Raw genomic sequence first — 20,539 nt, forward strand, 5'->3', positions numbered from 1 at the left:
TCTCTTTTGATTCAGATAGATAGAACAAATATTATTTTATGAATGGGTAAGTTTGTTTATCATTCGCAACGCTGCACATTCTAATGGAAATGTTATAATAAATTAATAAACAGCAATATATCTGTTGGTGAATATTTATTTAAAAAGTCTTTAATGGTTAATAACCATGCTGCATGTGTTTCACATTCTATTTCTGAGCTCAATGTCAGTAAGATAATGCTTAATTATTAAAGGGCTTTATTAATAGGTCTCTCTGACCTCTAATGCCTTATTTGTTGATCTTTGTAATCCCTGTTCTCTCATCTGTCTCTTGCCGTTGAAACGCTCTTCTCTCGAAGGCTTAGTCATGCTCTGAAGAACATTCCTGAGTTATCCAAGTGGCCGAGTGCAAAACCTTAGTGTGACAAAATGCTTTTTATATGATAACTGCCATTATCAGCTCATGTAGTAAAAAGACCAGAGCACATTTTTATGCGTAGCTATAATTTCAAAGGCATTGAAGGGCTTCTTTTTCATCGTCTTGTAATGTCAAAGCAATGTCACTAATAATGCATTATGTGCTATCCTTTTAAATTTTTTACTTGCATGCACTGCCTTGTTTTAGCACTTGATTTACTGTGCATGGTTCAGTTCTCTGATTAAATATATGACTTCATAAAATAAAAAATAAAAAAATGCTATATAATATTATTTTAAAATTGTGTCAGGTAAATAGTGCTCAGTTTTGAGGACCGTTGACGTTTTTGTTTAAGCACTTTAGGAACCTTGATTTTCCTTTTTGTATCTTTTTTGTTTGATGAATGGAAAAACAACATACATGATTTAGTCAGAGTCGTACACAATGTAATCTCTCACCCTGGAGTCCCACTTAACATTCATCATATTAAAACACCAGGGGAAAAAAAACAAGCACAAGAAAGTACCATTTGAACATCAATCATTCAACGGTTGTGTATTACAAAGCACTAAAACTAAAGCATTCATGTAAACAGTGTAAGATTGCAAACCTCCATTGGATTTCAGAATAATCAAGAGAATAATACAAACTCATAGATTCTTTTCATCTAAAATGGGGACAAATTTATACATGAAAAGATAAGACTTCTCAGATTTTTCTTAAGTTGCATAACAACAATGTTTTCCAGCGTTTGCAAAAGGAAGGACTAAAGGGTTATGGGAAGAAGCTGGTCATTTTGGCACAGCATGCGGGTTTCCTGTACAGTTTGACAGGATAAAGACTGAAGGGATCTGAGCCATGCTGATTACTTCACAAAAGTCATTAGCGCAGATGTGTGCATTAAAACTAGCTAGGTGCTGCGTGAGTGATGGCGGTGTCAACTATCTGTAATGGCCTGACCTTGTAGAAGCACATTCACCTCGCCTCGCAAGACAGATACTGCGGTAGCCTGCCGGGTGACGTGGGTGATGGAACTCTGCTGTTCTTTGACCCTCTAATATCAGAGAGAGCCACATTCACCAGTGTCCTCTTCAAGGGGAAACCCTGACACATTTACAGTACTCGGATCAATGGCACAACAGAAGGAATCCGCGGCCCTGTAAATCGTAATCAATATCTCAGTGTCCTACCCAGAGGCCCAGATCATAATTAATGCAGAATAATGGATTTTTCATAGCCAGGGCCTAAAATTAACACTTGCCAAACAGTAAAAATAAAAGTAAAAATCAGTATTAGCAAGTATATGTACTGTAACAGCCATTCATGCAGAACTTGAAACACAGGAAGAACGGGGAGAGGAATGGGGGAAAACGCAATTTGAAATGTGTTTTTTAAAACTTATTTCAACTTGAGCGTTCCTTTTTTTTAATCCAATGTCATGCGCAAGACGCCAGACACAAGCACAGCTGTCAAACTTGACCATCTAGTGAATTTGGATAGAAAAACAATGGAAAACTCGCACAGTGGAATAGAATAATGCATTCCGTAGGAACGATCTCTAACTCGCCAGTTGGCTGGTAACTTTTTAAATGAATTCTAACAATGCCTGAGAACGCGATATGGTTTACCTCGATTATCAAATCACAAAGCATGTGCTGTGATTATAAAAATACGTAATGTGATGCGCTGCGGATTTCACTGTGATCTATGATCGCTTGCTGTGATATAAATGAGCGGCTTGGTTTATTATGTTGTCAACCGAAGAGAAGCATTTTCAAATAATTTTTTTTTTCAACTTTGGGTCAAATATGGACTTAACCAAGCTGTTGGGTTACATTTTTTCATTAAATTTTTAACCCAAGTTTGTTTAGTCCATATTTGACCCAAAGTTGGGATGAAACAACCCAGCATTTTTTTAGAGTGAAATTTCCCTGCAATAAATGCTGTAAGCAAAGGCTACCAATATTAGTTTTGTATTTTTACTGTTGTTATATCAAATAATAATAATAATAATAATAATAATAATAATAATAATAATAATAATAATTGAATTTACATTTACTCATTTAGCAGACATTTTTATCCTAAGACATCAACATTGTTTAGAATAGTACATTACTTATGTTGTTATTGTTATTGTTGTTATATAAATTATTTTTTACATAAAATGTAAATTATAATTATGAAATTTCAAATAATAATAATAATAATTGCATGTACATTTTAAATGTATTCATTTAGCAGACATTTCTTTTCAAAGACATCGATATTGTTTAGTATAGTACATTATTGTTATTGTTATTATTATTATTATATGCAATTGTTCTGCCTTTTTTTTAATGTAATGCACACATACTTTCATGGCTGGTAAAAATATTTATGGCTGGTCACTTTTCTCAAGTGACTGGCCATTGGCAGCTGTGGCAAAATGTTAGTTTTCGGCCCTGCTTAGTGCGTACATTGTATGCGAGATAAGATGCCTGACTTGTGTAACCGGGATCACTGGAAAGGTATTTACAAGCATGCACACAAGAGCAATGGGGTCTCATAAACTCAGCCAGCTGTCCTGGGTCTGTCAGTAGGCTGCTGCCCTTAACAGGTCTTCGGTGAACCTGTTTCTTGATTCATTTTCATTACCACCGTCTGAATACTCCCACACCATATTGACTTGGAATACAAAAATGATGAAACAGTGTCACATATAGCAAACAAATGCAAAACTATCTGATTCCTGTCATACCATTCATAGAGCAATGTTTGCACTAGCAGTTTTTAATTAGATAATGTAGGCAGCTCAGCAGTGTATGTATAATGCATAATGTATTTGTAGCTGAGGCAAAATTCGACTATGCACTGTCAAATAAGATGTCTTTAGTAGTCAGGGCAGATTTTGATGCACGACCTGCTGATTCTCATTTTCTTTAACCTGTTTCCTGCTGTTGTTTCTTCCCATTAAAGCCCATGGCATACGAATCTCACTCAAGTTTACCAGGGGAAATGAAAGTTAAACATTCAAACCTTTCTGCAACTACTGCATTTCTACAGCTGTTATCACTAGCCCTGCAAGAAAAATTCAGCATATTTACTGAAAATCCAAACGCACATTTTGCACATCCTCCTCCCATCCCTTACATTTTTTGTTTGCAAAATATTTTGGCGAGTGTGAGCTACCAATAGCTCGCTCATCCAGAATGCAACAAATTATGCCAATTTTCTCTCACAGTTAGGGTATAACAGTGTTCTGTGTTATCAATGTGAATTATAAATGTATTGATCCATGATTGCTGCTTTTGTAAGGCAGGCCTAACATTGATTACTGAACCAAGCCAGGGCTATTTTTAGAGAGTTTGATGGAAATGTGTGCCATTCTTTATACTTTTGGATTACAAAGATCATAACAGTTTATCATCGTGCAATTGTTCTGCCAGGAGTATCTCATGCTAGGCTCAAGATGGTCTGGAAGAGGTCCTGGAATATTTGAGATGTATTGATTTGGATCCTTATTGGATCAGAACCAGATGAAACAGCCCACCGTCTAGACAAATAAGGTCTCTAACTCGGTGACAGATTGGTGTCCAGATTGAAACCAATGCCATTATCAAGGGGGTCCTTTTATTTAACTTCAATCCAACTATAATAACTTTGTTAAGGTGAATTTAGTTTGTGAGTTAGGCTTTGTCAGGGACACTTTGTGGTGTCTTTGCGCTTCCTTTTGATTTGAATGCCAAATGTGACTTTTGTTCAGTTATTTCCTAGGCCTTAAGTAAAATTTAATATGGATGCAAATTCGAGTAAATGCATGCTACCGTCACTGGCTATTCATGTAGCTAAATTTAGTATGCAAAAAAAATAGATCAGTAACAGTTACCAAATGTAAATCTTGACCTTTACATTTTCGTTGTTTAACACAATGCCATGGAAGCATTCATTTTTTTAAATACATATGTTGCCTTTTTTATCCATACACTGTAAACTATTATTTTTCAAATTTGTAAACAAAACAAAAATTATTGGAAGATGTTTTCCAAGAAAATACTAGTTAAGTTCAATTTCGTGTTTAATTTAATGTGTTACTTGTAGCTTTGTAATTCATTGTTAAATTTACCAGCAATTTCTGTGTGAAAATTGTTTCTACACCATTTTTTTTCCAGTGTATGCATGCTTTTTAAAATTGTTTCTTAAAAATCTATCAAATAAATTATATTTCACATACTTAAATAATTTTTACATAAATTGTAATATTTGCTCCATGCACCTAATTATAGTAATCACACCCTTAATGGTGGTGAATCAATATTTAAAGCTCAAGGGAAGAGTAATCATTTTGTGAAATGTTGATTTAGTGTCTGCACCAAACAGAGACATTGCAGGATTGTGTACAGAGGCTATTGTAGAGGACAGGTTATTTTTAGAGCTGCAGGGACACGTAGGTCTTCCTTTTGGCAATGTCCATCACTTCCTAAACATGGGTCATGTGGCCCGCCAAAGACAGATTTTCAAAATCCACCCAAGAGGAAAGACCTCAGAAGAATTGTTTCATTCCTCTGCTGACTGGTTTCCTCTCTCAGTAGTGCTCAGAAGTCAGACAGTGGAAGCATAATGTGACATTGAGAAGAAAGAAAAGGGAAACTCAATAAACTGTATAAACTTGGGAATTTGGAAGTGATGATATTGTAATCATGGCAGTGACTGAATAGACTGATACATTCTTGTTCAGCTTTTCAGTGGTTTTGTTGTTTTTTTCTTTCTTGACTTGAAAGAAAAAGAACTATGAACTTCTTTCCCTCCAAACGATCATTCCAGTATTTTTGTTTTCAGACAGCTTTGTATTTTCAGTGCTTGGAAAAATAATTAAATTATTGTTATGACACATCAGACTGCAGTATATGTGCAGTGGCATTTTAATGCTCTCAGAAAATGTTTCTCACTGTGGTTATTTAGTCTATGTATTTATGTTTATGTTTAGCAGAAACTATGTCGTTTTTATAACAGTCTGGGTTAAGGTTTAGGTTTTCTGGTGCTCAGATGTCTGTCTAAATAAGTGTAGAGTTTGAAATTAAATTAAATTATGATTTTTTTCATAAATTTGGAAACTCTTCAGTATAAATGGTTATAGATTTTGCATTTATGATACAAAAAGACTCTGATAATGGAGATAAAAAATTTACTTAGCTGACACTAAATGCAAAGCTGAATGAGTCACACACCCTGAGAAATCTTAATGACTATAATATGAGAAAGTAGCTTTGGTATGTTCTTTTTTTTCACTGTCCTTTCTCCGTTCTGTTTTTAATTTTGTCATTTGGTGGGAAATTAAAATAAATTTTAGGATTAGATCAAGTTCTAATCCGGAGGGAGTTTTGTTGTCTTTTTTCCTGAGTGATTCCAGAAAGAATTATAGCAGAGAGACACCGTGTGTAATTCATTGTTGATAATGTTAGCACATTTTCTTCCTAACTCAACCATGCTCCTAGCCTATTCCAGCCTTGTTAGAGCTTTATTCTTTTAGTCTACTGTCATTCATACAATGCAGATATTCAGGTAGCAGTTCTGCTGATTGGAGAGTAATTTGGAGCTGAGATCCAATCAGAGGATCCTAATTATCATCTGGCCTATTTTACCCAGACCATCAGTTGCACTATGACAAATTATCTATGAAACAATCTATAATATGTCTATATTATAATCTATCTATAATATATCTATAAACCAATCTATAATGTAATATCTTGAGACACAAATGACATTATGTTTCAAAATGAATTTTCTTTCAATCAAAATGTCTGATCTACTTAAATCCGTTGTCAGTTGCAAACATAACATCCTGCAATTAATGGAAGGTTGTCACACAATTAAATATAATGGTGACTCATCAAGTGTTAAAATTTCACCTTTAAAATGCTACTCAAACAAAGCATACAATTTTGAACGTCTCTCCAGTTCACATGTCTATTTATATTGTATGTGTAGTTATAATTTGAACAATAAAGTTGTGCATAATAAGCAACCAAAAAATAAAAAAGGTTTGCTAAGCATTTCAAGTTCTCGTATCTCATTTGTAGCCCTTTGCAGCGACAAGAGGCGATCCGAAAATCAGACCCAAGTCCGCAAAAATAAAACAGTCTTGTCCTGGCTGATTCAAAACAGACCTGCTGGACTGAGCAAAGATGAAGGTAAACTGGAGAAAATTTGGTTTTATTCAGACAGGATCTTTATCTTTCATGTCGACTTTCACTGTCTGGAAAACAGCATGCAGTTACGATAGACGGCCAAAAAGACAAGGTCAACGACCTACCTCAGAGGCTGCTGTTGTTGGTGCGAGAAGTATGCGCGAGGACAAAGCTCTCCGTGCACTGCTGGCTGCTGGAGGACAAGGAACGTCGGGGCGAACGCTGAAAGCGGTTCCGTCGGTTGAGGTAGCTGCCAGCCGTCCACGTCCTCTGTCTTTTGCGGAGATACTCCTTGTAGTTCTTGGTGAGCAAGGTGTAGAGGAACGGATTGATGCAACTGTTGCTGTAGGTCAGACAGGTGGTCAGATAGTTAATGTTACGCTTGGCCTTGGTGGAGAGATCCAGCTCGGGCTGAAACTGACCTAGAAGCTGCCAGATCCAGAAAGGCAGGAAGCAAGCCCAGAATAGGAGCACGATAGTGAAGATCAGATACAGTACCTTCTGGTTTGGGAGCTTCTTGGTCTGTTTGAAAGTCTCAGTTTGGGAAATCCAGTAGGTTCGTGCCAGGCGTATGTACAGGTACCCGATTATCACCCCTGGAGCCACAATGCTGGTGCCAAAGAGAAAGGAGATGTAGATTTTATATGAGAGAGGGCTCAGGGTGGGTTGACACATTGGCTTAGAGCTTTCCGTCATCAGCTGGACGCTGATGATCATGGGTAATGTGAGAATCAATGAGGCCGTCCACACCAAGAGGGCGATTGCTTTTCGGTAGCTCTTAGAGCGTTTGACTGTATCCAGAGGCTTGAGGACAGCGAAGTAACGTTCTGTGCTCATGACAGTCAGGGTGAAAATGCTGGCATGCATTGTAAGGAAGTCCATGCTGATGAGGATCCGACATCCAGCGTCTCCAAAGTACCAGCCCTTCAGGAAATGTGTGCACACCACAAATGGAATCGTGAGTAAGTAAAGCAGATCAGCTAGTGCCAGATTGATGATATAGATGTACATAGAGGCAGCCGAGCGCATGGAGTGGCACATGACCACCAGAGTGTAGATATTTCCAGAGACACCCACCAGACACATTAGGGACAGGATGGTGCCGATGGTGAAGGTGGCAGCCATGTCTTCAGTAGAAGCTTCAACTGGAAGCTCAGTGACGTTGGAAACCTTCTCCACCATAGCCACTATGGGCTCCATTGACACAGTGGTCATCTCTACAGAGGAATTAATGGTCAAAAATGGTTAAAACAAATTGATGAAAGGTTAGTTGTTTCTCTTATAGACTTATTTTGCAATTAGAAATATAATAAAATATTTTTTTAATCTATTTTTATCTATGATACATGTAAGGTCAATTCAAAGATGTGTGTGTGTCTTCTGATTACACATTTATTAAATTAACAATTCTCGCTATTAACAAATCATTAACTATGACTTTTTGCCTCAATAAACTCCTAATTTTTTGCTTATTAATAGTTAGTAGGTAATTAAGTTTAAGTATTAGGTAGGATTAGGGATGTAGAATATGGTCATGCAGAATATGTGCTTTATAAGTACTAATAAACAGCCAATATTTTAGTAATAGGCATGCTAATAAGCAACTAGTTAATAGTGAGAATTGGTCCCTATACTAAGGTGTAACAAAATAATTCTCTGAAATTAATATAAAATGGTATTTTAACCAATAGTACAAGGTCAGACACGTTTTTGTGCCTAAAATTCCTTTTACAGACTTGTTTTGTAAGTTATGAATAAAATAATACAAATTTTACAATAAAACAACGTTTTAACCTGTGGTACATATAAGATCAAAATGTTTAGTGTGCCTTAAATTATGCCTAGAAAATCAGCACTCCTATCAACGAAAAATTAAGCTGAGATGTGGATTAACTTTCCTACTACTTGATGTAATGGCTTTAAGCATCAACAAAATATGAAATATTTAAAACTAGACCCTACACCCTCAAATGACTGAAATATGCTTATTTATCATAACAGTTAAAGCATTTTAGATAAGTGACCTCAAAACTCAAATACAAGAAGAAAAAATAATGCTTTACCTTGATTGGATTCCTCAGATGGCGTAGCTCCAAGCAAACAGACGTTTAGCATTTATAATGAGTCCAACTCATGGTTTCTCCTAAGAGTTTACTCTCGGATTCCTAACACGTTGTCAGCAAGAAATCCTTGTATGGCAAAATTAAACAATTCCAGTATACCAAAAAGAAATGATTTAAGCTGTGTCATGTGTGTTAGGACACACAAATCAATACAAAAAGCACAAATGAGTCATAGGCAGGTGCTTCAGCCATGTATGAAAAACTTCAGTTATTCTTCAGCAGAACACTCACTATATCACAAACCTGAGTGGCAGATAAGTAAAATCCTACAGGTTCAGAACAGCGAAAAAAAAGTGGTACGAGGAGAAAAAAGGGCACAATCCTCTTAGATGGATGTGCCCAAGGAGGCGATCACTTTGAGCTACAGCTGGATTTCGAAACCCTCTCCTCCACTGACAGAGTGCGTGCCTGCGAGGGGTAGAAAGAGAGAGAGCTACTCACACACTAGCATAAAGTGGGAGGGGAGATGAGGGCGAGAGGAAAGGAGAGGGAGAGAAGACAGAGATTGGTTGGGGGGAAATGCATTGCGTGAGGAGGCATTCTGGAAATGTGTGTGTGTGCTTGTGTTATTTGTGAATGACTAATGAGCTACTACCTGAGCTCATTCATTCATCTAGCGGACAGAAGATTGCCACACATGGGGATTTGTATTACACATTTGTGTTCCCAAATTGTGTTCCATACTCTCACAAAACAGAATCAGCAGGCGTTTCAAGCAAACAGATTTAGCTAAATGTTTTTTTGGGGTTTGACGGAGGCAATTTAGCTTTCCTTTCTGTCAAGTTCCTGTTAGCGATGCAATCACAATTTTCTCCACTTTGGTGTTCCAAGGTAAACACATTTTGCAGTGTTGATTTCATATAATAAGCACAGACAGAGTCTTGACATGCAGGAATAATCAGGACTGGCCGAAGTGGGTGTACTGCCCTGTGACAAGTCCTTTACTTTAATGATGGCATGTTTTTTAACCCAAAGGTCATCCCTTTAAATAATTCCCTGGAAGACTATTCTCAGCGGGTACTTAATACATACCTGGGAGTTTTCGACACTTTTATGAAAGAAAAAAGGCTTTTTCACAAAGATATGTTACCCTTATAGAGAGGAATCCACATTCAGAGCTTGTTTATGACTCTAGTGCTGAAGGATGTGTCAAGATGGCATGGATTTAGAATGACCTTTATACAGCATACTTCCACAGTTTTACTGGATCTGCTGTGTTATGGAGTAATACATTTTCTCTTTTTTTTTTTTTTTTTCAAAGGTTCAAGGCGTTTTCCATCAAAAACATTTCTGGGGAGGGTGAACAAAAACAATTAATGCATTATGATGTATATCATGAACTAATAAATCACTTTCACAAGGTTAATTTAGAAATATACAGTACTGGTGATCATTTTTAATTCTTTCTTGTTTGAAACACACTAATATAAATGTACACAACTGTAAATATTAAAAATATGTGAGTATATACAGAAATTAATATTAACCTGTAGGTTCTATCCATTGGTTATTGATTTCATGGAGGCAGATCTGAATACAAGCTTGGTCAATTATAAATTATTATTATTATTATTACTACTTATTTTTTTAAATCATTTTTAAAATAAAGCATGCATGGATGAACTGTTCACAAAAAGATCATTATCTTACTTAATGTTAATAAACTGTAAAGTGTTAACATAAGGGTTTTTTTTTGTATGCATATCATTTTTGTGACTATAAAGGAGATAAAAGCTGTCCACTGTGATTTGCATTCAGTGTTAGTATTCATGTGGCATAATTTGATGTTGAGTTAACACATGAACAAAATTAATGCTGGCCTCCTTTATCATGCAATAAGTCCTTGCAAATTTGCCACAGCACCATCTCAATTAATGGGAGACCGAGGCGGTGAGAGGTCAGAGCAAATGCCAGAACACTCATTCAGAAGTACGTCAACGGCACCTTATTGCATTCAACGGCACTTGGCTTCGTCAATTCAAGAATAGGGGAAAAGCCAACAGAAGGAATGGAACTATAAATGCACCATTTCAGCTGAAATATTCAAGTCTCCTGGAGTCAACAATATGAATCTGAACTGGAATCCTCAGGAAGTCATATCTCAGACTTTAATATAACCAGGTTCATTTGATGGCACACTGCCTCGGTTGGTAAATAAAGTTCAAAGGGCTGGAAATAAGGTTTGGAGTATTTTTGGCCTTAGATGGGTGATGCGAGTTGATAATATGCTCTGGTGCACACAGCAAACACCATCCACAGCTCTAGCATTTTAGAGTAGCTTGTCATTTGGCCCAGGGAATATTATTTGTAGGTCAACCATTTTGCTCTTGAGCAAATTAGCTGTTCTCGTCTCTGAGGGCCAGAGTAAAGATCATCGTAACCTCATGTCGAAGGCAGCTCAATTTTTAGGTCTGTTTTTGCTTGGACTATTCTCATTCTCAGATTAATAGATGTTGCGCTGGTCTCCTGTGGCTCCTGTGAAAGTCACATCTGGAGGACATCAGGAAGGGATACATGGGAAAGGTAGGAGGAATAAAATATGAAATAGAAAATGACAGTTAAGTCAGAAACTGAACAACACGAACACAATGCAGAGTTGAATGTTAATATAATAACAGTGTACAGACTGATCAACACAGATGTGGGAGTGATTGCAGGAGAAGGGCTGGTTCGTGTCTGGGTGTCAATTTGTCACGTAACTGATGATACCCAACTGATGGATCCAATTGCACTTAACTGTAAGGTTTTAATATTAATGTGATGTCAGCCAGTAAAGGCTATGTGGGATCTGACAAATCTGAGTCAGGCCATCCTTAGGTCAGTCACACTATGGCTATATCAAACACGAGTGACACGTTGTAACGCATAAACACTAAATCACTCTCAATCAAATCAATTAATGCTGTCTACACTGCTTCAGCATGCCTTCAAATGCGCCTTTTCTATTATAGATGCATTACACAGCCTCTTTTCCTTGTACTTTTAAAATAATTTTTTTTTTCTAAAGTCAACTGATTAATCGACTTGTTTCTCATAACATAATTGTAGCAATACTACCATTATTGCAACCAGATTGTCAGTTATATCAGTTATGTAAGTACACTGTAAAAAGTGATAAGTTGACTTAACTTAAAAAAAATTGAGGAAACCCGTTGACTTAAAATTATTAAGTAAATAATTCACTTAACTTATTTTTTTGAATTATCATTTACTTAAAAATTTTAAGGCAACGGGTTTCCTCAATTTTTTTAAGTTAAATCAACTTATCACTTTTTACAGTGTAGGTGGAGGCAAATGACCTTATCTTTATGAGTGAACGAACTGTTCATTTAATCAGTTCAGGAACAAGCAAGCAGCTGTCTTCACGAATGAGTCACTGAATCATTCATTCAACCGATTTAAAATTCATTCAGGAACTGAAATACCACTACTTCTTTTGAATAAGTAGGCTACTTTGTTACCATTAAAAAAAAGGGTATTTTATAGAGTATTAATGTGTAGTATGAATGTAATCCAGACGGACATTCGTCATGTTGTCAGTGTCATGTGACCTACCAGGGTCAGTTGCATCACTTCGCTGCCATTCACAAATCCTCTCCAGTGGCCTCGTGGGATAGTAAAGTGTCCATTAGATGTACATAGGGGTACTTTTTGCTTTCTGTTTTTTGAATACTGTGAATTTGCACACACTACTAACGTAGTGTATTAGAGAAGTACTCATATTTTGTTGCTTGCAACAGGCAATTCTGCTTTGGTTCAGTTTGGAACTGTTGTCATCGGTTGTCATCTAGTGATAGGAAAAGCAGCAGGAATAAGAACACTTTGTGCATAGAAACCCAGACAATGTCTGTAAAGTCTGCCAAATATCTCACATCTAAAAGATCAGCATACCCTTCACTCACTACATAAATACATGACATCCATCTCTTGAGCGGGGATTTATTGTCCTTGTGGACGTTTGTTTGGTGAAGAAGTGCTTAGCCCGCTGCCGACTTTGCCAGGGTTGATTGACAGCAGAAAATCACCTCCTGTACAGTGTTCTCACGTACATGGAATGTCAAGGGGAGTCACGTGTGGTTATGACTTTGACGAAGTGTTTCACTCTGCCTTATGTCAGGACAACGCATCTGCTGACAGCAGTCTTTCCAATGCAACTCTAGAGTGTCTGGAGACACCATTAACCCTGTGCTTGTGCAGTGACTGAATCAGCAAAGACGTGGTTAAAGTTACGTTGTGGCCTGAGAGGTTTTAGTGCCTTTGCAGTACCCTTACTAATTAGTTTGAGGCTCGGTGTCATATTCCTGCGATGTCTGCTTCTCTGATACCACAGTCACCCACCGGAAAACTTTTACTGCTCAGACGTTTCTCTGTCATAGGTTACTGTGACACTTAGTTGAGTTCTCATTTATGCATCTTTTATACAACTTGAAGGTGAAGCACGTAATTTCTGCACCACTACCGACAACCAAATGGAATTTTAATCGTTTGTTAGCATATTACAATTATAAATTGTTATTTTATGGTGGCACCAACTGTAACTATATACAAGGTGATTTTACATTGTGATTACAATGATTGTACGATGTAATTAGAAAATAGTAATTAAGCACAAAGGTGGTGCACAAAATATAAGATTTATATAAAATGTTTTATATGTTTGCCGCCAATTTGCCAAAGTGTTACACAGTTGCGAATTGCCATGAGAGAGTTGATACACAGCAATAAATCATTTTTGTGATGAGTATTTTTGCCTTGTTTTACAGTACAAATATCTAAACATTCCTAAAACAGAATACACGTACTTTACTTGAAAAGCAAAATTACATAACACATTATGTCTTCTTTCTGAAAAAAAAAAAAAATGTAATCAATGTTTTTGTTCGAAGCCAGTGGGGTAAGAAAATTAATCTTGTTTTCCCTTTTTCCCTTTAAATTAAGCTTACATTTCTTACCACATTGACAGATTTCTTTCTTGTTTTTGGGCATAACTAAACTAATTTTGATTGATTGATTGATTATTTTTTTCATAAAAAGACAATCTCTCACATAATTTTGCTTCTCAATGTATTTTGATTTATGAATGTTTAGATATTCACACTGTAAAGAGGACAAAAATGTAATACACATTTTTTGCATTGTATTACATCACATTTAAGTTTAATGTGTTTCTCAAAATTAAACGTATCAAAATAGGAATATAGAGCTACAAAATCAATTTGAATAGCATATCACAGATAACATCACTTTTTATTATCAATGTCTATTTTGTCATTATAAAAATGTCCATTATAAGAAATGTCTATTTTGAAATCTCCCACTGCCTGATTGCAGACTTTGGTATTTTGGTAAATCTAAGCACAGTCTGTGACACTGCTGAGAACTCTGGAGGAGACACATAGAGATTATCAGGGCCGTTTTCACATAGGGGGGAAATCTGAGAAACAAGTCTTAATTTGCACTTTGTCTCTGACAGATTAGTGTTTTTCCTCTCTTAAAGGCACTTCTTGATCAGCACTCATGTACCAACCTAATCTGTAGCAAAACCCCACTGGAATACTGGCTGGGGACACGTCTCCTTGCCATTTTAAGCCTTTATGTGTGTCTCTGTTTGTTTGTTTGTTTACCGGAATCATTTTGAACAGGTTCTTCAAAGGTTCACAAAAACATAAAAGGAAAAGCTTGAAAGAAATAGGAACATTTCTTCCTGTGTTATAGGCATAAGGGAAGGAGAAAAATGAAAGAGAGAGCCAAAGTGAAGAGAGATAAAGATGCTTGATTTTACTATTAATGGCTGTGTGTTATGCACAACCTAACACCATACTGCCCTCTAGCACCATTTGAAAGTTTAATATGGTTTATTCTTCATGCATTCCTGAGAGCCAATCACAGCCTTTAGTAGAGCTCTAATATTTATTCCAACCACAAATTAAGTAAATAATAAATCTATAATTGAAACCAAGTCAGAGCTGCTGCCCTGTAGACATGTTTGATCACCTTGGAAGGCCTATAATTTTTTCACAGCACAGCTTTGATGCCTACATTAATGTATATATCTCTCAGATAAAATAAAATAAGCAAAACAAAAAAAAAAATTGTCAAACCTTATATAGCAAAAGCCAAGGAATGACCTGCCACTGCTGAATTTCGCACCCATATTTCTGCCTTCAAAAGGCAGCATACACTGTAATTTGTCCCAAAGTAGATCTAAAATACAGTCATTTAAAATGAATCCATAAATGTTCTCACCAAGCCAATAATATTGTCAGATGTACTTTTGATTACTCACATAAAAAAAGGGAGTGCTTTATAAGCACATAAACAAGGAGTAATGACCCTGACTTTGACATGTTTATTTCAGGACACTCATCACATAACATTAAATGGCAGCCATTTCATGTGATGTGATTATGATTTACATAATCGTATTCACAAGCATTGCAACCAGGTGTGTAGCAACTATTAAAACTTTTATAAATTGTGAAATTAGTCCCCCTTCTCTTTCAATTCATTACATTCTGCTTGACTGCGGTGAACAACAATGACTTAAATATCAAGCCAGAAGCCTCTGCTGTTCGGCTAATTTAGCAATTTGCTGAAAGAATGTGCTAACGCAGACCTACCGATGTCATTCAGCAAATCAGTTATGGTTAATGTAATTAATATTCATAAGCCAAGCCATTCCTGGCACACTTTGCGCACTGAGCTACGTATTTCCTGTGGAGAAAAGACGCATGCAAGTCATGCTTGATGAAAATATGTGTTTTTATATTCATAGCTGTCTCACCAATGTTTAAACCATATTATTATGCAAAAAAATACTGTTTTTAGGATTTCAAATCGCATCTCATATGAGCAACATGACAACTGGCAACTAGGCATTTTAAACGGTGTTATACTTGTGCACGCAGCTATGGCGGTGAAAACCATTAAACTGTAAATGGATGCATTACTTCCTTTGCAATTACTCTTTGAAGTACTTCACAGACCGCACAGACCTTTTTCTGCAATAGTGCCTCCACCAACTGTCTACAAAGCATTTTGATCTATCCATTTATTTTTATCGTAACAACAGCAACACAGAGGTCAAAGCAGACTTGACCCTGGAAATACATTGACTGATGAGTCACAGCCTCTTTCTCACACCATCTGGGTTCTGTATGCTTTTACTGTTGTTTTCGGGAATAGCATGTCCTTTGCCACCTCTCCTCCTCTGAAACTATAACCTGGAGAGGCATGAGATTAATAGAATCAGCCTCATGTGAAAAGCCAGTGGCTCGTATTATAAATTACCCCACTTAATACTTCTATTACGCAGACCTTGGATGACCCCAAGTGGATTCACAAGGGATAGAAGCAGTGAAAAAAGCATGCAGAGAACGGGAATTGGCCGGCACACACTCCTAATCAAGCAGAAGTCATGCTAGCAGCCCTGCTATTACAGTCGGCCCTCTGATTTCACCAGTGGCCCACTTTAACCACGGCCGTTAATTGCCTCTAGTGACACTTCTCCTCTCCTCTGACCACTCTAGTGTCATATCAGCGTGGTTTTGCCTGTAGGACAGATATTTATTGTTGTTCTCTCATTACTCTCTCCGCTTGGTGAAATCTCCTGTGTATGCCTGCACCATGCCAAATCAAATACCCAGAAAAGCCTCCAATCATTTCGCTGCAAGCCAAGCGAATGTGTGTTTATCAGCAGAGTGGACGTGCTGTAGTGTTCTGAATTTCGAAATTACAGTTGAAAGAAATTGGCTCAGAGCCTGGGATAAAGAGCACAGGGTGTCTTTGAGTTGTGCTGCCAATTTTGTTTAGCTGTTGTGTGTGTCTCTGTTTACATTTTGGGAAATTGAACAACCTTGTCTGCAGTCGAAGGACTTTCTGCGTATCAGCTGGACTTCCCTACTACGATTATATAAAGTGATATGTACAATTAAACAAGTTGTCATTCAAACCCAGCTGTGTACACATTCCAAACCAAGTAGGACATTTTTTGGGATCTCACTTGGGATTTTCCTTTTTCCCCAATCGTAAACTATGGTACTATAGTCTTAGCTGTATCAGTGTTTCTAATGCAATATTATGCTGTATTTGCTGTTCTATGGATATGGAAGGATATAGATGGATATGGAGACTGTACACACAACCCCTTGGGCAAAGATTGCAAAAATTAAGAGAGTGGGTTATTGTTGGTCAAACAAGCAAGCTACAGTAGGTCGGCTTTTTCCCATGGCTGTGGTGACAATGAAGAGCGAGTTGAACCCAAAAATTACATTCCAAAACCATATGAAATTCTTTCTTCTGTGGGTAATAGAAATGTCTCAGTGTTTTTGTTCATCTAGTGGAAGACGATGGTCACCAAAATGATTTAGCTGCCAACATTTCTTCTAAATATCCTTTTAAATATTTTGCAGAAGAGCGTAATACTGGTTTGGACCAGGATACAGATAAATAAATGACCATTTTAAATTTTGTCTGAACTATGTCTTTAATATTCTATTGTTTTTGATTAATTATTTCCTGTTTAGAAAGCTCTGTAGAATGTTTGAAACTGTTTGGTAGATCACAGCATTAAGTGTTCAAATATTTTTATATATTGACTGTTAAACTAAATTCAACTTTCAACAAGGATCTACTAACTGTACTGCTTTCATGTCTTTTCATGTCTACTCTGCAGTCTCTATTTTTATTTTTTTCTCACTGTTCAATAGGTGCAACTTTTATGGTATTATAGTAATATAAAAATTGTATTTGATAGTTATTTGCCCAAGAGACTCTACTTAGAGCAAGATAATAAGAACATCACTCAAAAAACAAACAAACAAAAAAAAAACACTTAAGTGACAGAACTTAATGTTCCGCTAGCTAAATATGTTATCTAACTACTAGTCCATAGAGAAAGTAACCTAGATTGCATTTATTGATTAAAACTGTAATATTGTTGCAGTGTTTTCTACGGTATTGCAGTGGCTTATTTTCTTAGCAGAAGCTTTATGCTAATATACAAATAACATAAGAAAAAAAATCACATCAGTATCATGTCTCACATCATGTTTATTTTATTTTTTTAGCAAGTGGTTGTGTAATAAGAGATACAGTACTATGCACAGACAGTCAATATGGCCCAATAACAATAACACCCTCCAGGTTGATACAGAATCACCCTGTCAGGTTTATTTACCAGTAATGACCAGCTGACTGTACATCATTCCTTAATTATTTACCTGTTAGTCTTCCTACAGCTAAAATTGACAGTAATGACTAAATTAGATGGGAGAGTTCTGAAAGATGATGTAATGAATACAATTTTATTGCAGTTCAGCAGCCAGTCAGACTAAAGACTATGCTACTGTGCTATTGTCACACATCTTATTTTTTATTGGCTTTTATTAACATTTTATTAGCTTTTGTAAGTTTTATCAAAAGGTGATCATTCGGTACAGAGAGAGCGTGAAATGTGGTAATATGAGAATAAATTTGCAATGAAACCATTGGACTAAAACACGGAGAAAGTTCTGAATATGCAATTATGAATGAGGATTTAAGAGGAATATTGTGTCCTCTGCTCGTCCCAGTTTCCTAAGTGGAGTTTGCGTTCAGAGATAAGTGGACTTGCATGAAGGCTGAGGGTTTCTTGACCTCCAAGAGGTCCATCTTATAAAAATATATTGTAATAAAGGTTGGTTTGATAACAGAAAAGAGGAATCACCCTTTGATATCTATGCATCGTAATACGCTCCACTGTTGCTCTACTTTAACTGTTGTTAATAATATTATTATCTATCATAGGTGTACAGATGCTTCTTTAAAAAAAAAAAATCCTGAATACAACTATTCAGTATCATTTTGTTTAAAGGTTTAACATTATAAAAAATGCTAGATTTACTTTGAACAAGAAAATAACCTTAATACAAAGTATATTCTCTGTCCTAACGTGTTATCAACTATCTTATGCAACTTTGTTTCTCCAATACATCTTGTTTTTAGGATGCTTTGATTTTCTTACTAGAAAACAAGATAATAATCCTGATTAAGAAAATTATTGTTTATTAGGGGTGCACTGAAGGGTTAGAGGGGCCTGGCCACTTGAGCTAGAAACTAAATGAAATGATCACAAGCAAGATTAGTGAACAACAGACCAATGCAAAGAGAGAAACACATTACTCATCTCTGAGGGGGAACAGCAAATCCCTGACATACCTCTCTATTTGTCTTCCCCAAAGTAATTAGTCAAAGCCACAAATGAGATGCAAACATCCTTTTTGAAAGCCTCACCTAAACTACATTGCACGCTCTGTGCATGCATGAATTGTGAAGCTCATCACGATTGCCCTAAAACAACAGGAATACTTAATGCATGGAATCAAAGTGTGGCAGCTGGTTGTATGTGAATTATTGAAACAAGTCAGTGACATGGAGTCTGCAGGAGCAAGTGACACCAGAGGTGCAGCAGCTGATTGAAAGGAAGATCAACAGAATTTGACACAAACCTGATCCCCAGGGCTGTTTAGATTATGAAGATGTGCTACTTGCATTTATCTTCTTCCTACAGATGATTCACTGACACCATAACTTAAAGGAAAAGTTCACCCAAAACTTACACAAATATACAAAAATAAATGTACACAATTCTTTCATACTTAAAACATAGAGTGACTCAAATCACATTAGCATATGTGTTATATGCAGATGAGTTGAGTCAGGTTTGATGCCACTGTTTCATGAGGTAAAGCTTTTCAGTGCGTAATAAGTTGAAATAAGTCTTTGAAGTCAGACTCATTAATGCATGACTTTAAATATCCTAGCTAACAGAGAATATTCTCAGACCTTTGCAAACATTCAGGTTCTATTAAAGTACAAACATTCTTCCAGTAATGTTAACAAAGTTTTGTTCAAAGTTATCTGGTCTTTAATGATGTTACACAGAAAAATTATTCATACATCATTCATGACACTTAAAAAAAAAAAAAAAAAAAGGAAGGAAGCTCCTCTGACAAATTTTAGAATGTTCAGAGAATGACAAATGATCAAATTTAATGTTTCCTTAGTCTCATAACCAGAAAAACGTTTTTTTTTTTTTTTTTTTTAAATATAGGCAATATATATATTTTTTAAATGGACAAAAAAAAAAAAACAATCTGAATTTACTCTTGTAAATTAAAAAGCCTTAATTATCAGATGGCTACATCTAAGAAATCTAAAAACTCTCCAACTCTGCCTCCTTAAGGGAGAGCAAACAAACAGCACAGGTGAAAGCAGTAGGTGCGTTCGACTTAAAGCACGGCTACAGACGGCAGTCAACGAGAGTCAACGAGAGTAGCCGCTTGCAGTCAGGGGCGGAGTTGAATATGGAGCCTGAATATTTTCTGCTCCGGGTAGTAACGCTCGAGCGGTGTTTGCATACTCTATCACAGATGAAGTGAATTAAATGCAATATTTGTCAAATACACAGACGTTTCAGAAACGTTTTCATGAGCAACAGAAACAGTTTTTATATACTGCTTAATACAGCGCCATCTGTTCAAGAATAAAGTTCAGCATAATCATATAGGCCTACTATTTAAATATTAATAAAGTGGGCTTTTTTATAATATGCTTTTATCAGTGTTTTATGATAAACGGGACTCAATTTAACATTGCTACAACATTAAAAAAAGCTATACATCAATTCTATGCAGCGATGCTGCCGGGCTCTCTGGGCCAGAGCTCATCTCAGATAGTGAAAATGTGTGCTGTTCTCAGATGAGTCCACATTTCAACTTGTTTCCGGGAAAAATGGATTTCGAGTTCTCAGTCTCAAAGACCAAAGGGACCATCCTGACTTTCATTAGTGACAGAAGCAAAAGCAAACA

At 36.4% G+C, this 20,539-nt stretch overlaps 1 protein-coding gene across 7 annotated transcripts in view; it reads right to left on the reverse strand.

Annotated features, from left to right (window-relative positions):
* The window catches only part of LOC131551229 (urotensin-2 receptor), a 37,153-nt gene extending 27,855 nt beyond the window's left edge, over positions 1–9,298 (reverse strand). For 2 of the 7 annotated variants that reach the window (XM_058794009.1, XM_058794007.1), the window contains exons 1-2: positions 8,631–9,298; positions 6,693–7,784 (exon numbers count right to left, since the gene is read on the reverse strand). In XM_058794009.1, coding sequence (XP_058649992.1) covers positions 6,694–7,784; positions 8,631–8,682 — 1,143 coding nt within the window. In that variant the 5' untranslated portion in view covers positions 8,683–9,298 and the 3' untranslated portion in view covers position 6,693. Of the gene's footprint in view, positions 1–2,762; positions 3,065–6,175; positions 6,550–6,692; positions 7,785–8,630 lie in introns of those variants that run through there. The other 5 variants (XM_058794011.1, XM_058794012.1, XM_058794008.1 and 2 more) reach the window with 5 other exon arrangements.
* Positions 9,299–20,539: the final 11,241 nt, after the last annotated feature.

Source organism: Onychostoma macrolepis, chromosome 12 (genome assembly GCF_012432095.1).
Source record: "Onychostoma macrolepis isolate SWU-2019 chromosome 12, ASM1243209v1, whole genome shotgun sequence".
NCBI lineage: Eukaryota > Metazoa > Chordata > Actinopteri > Cypriniformes > Cyprinidae > Onychostoma > Onychostoma macrolepis.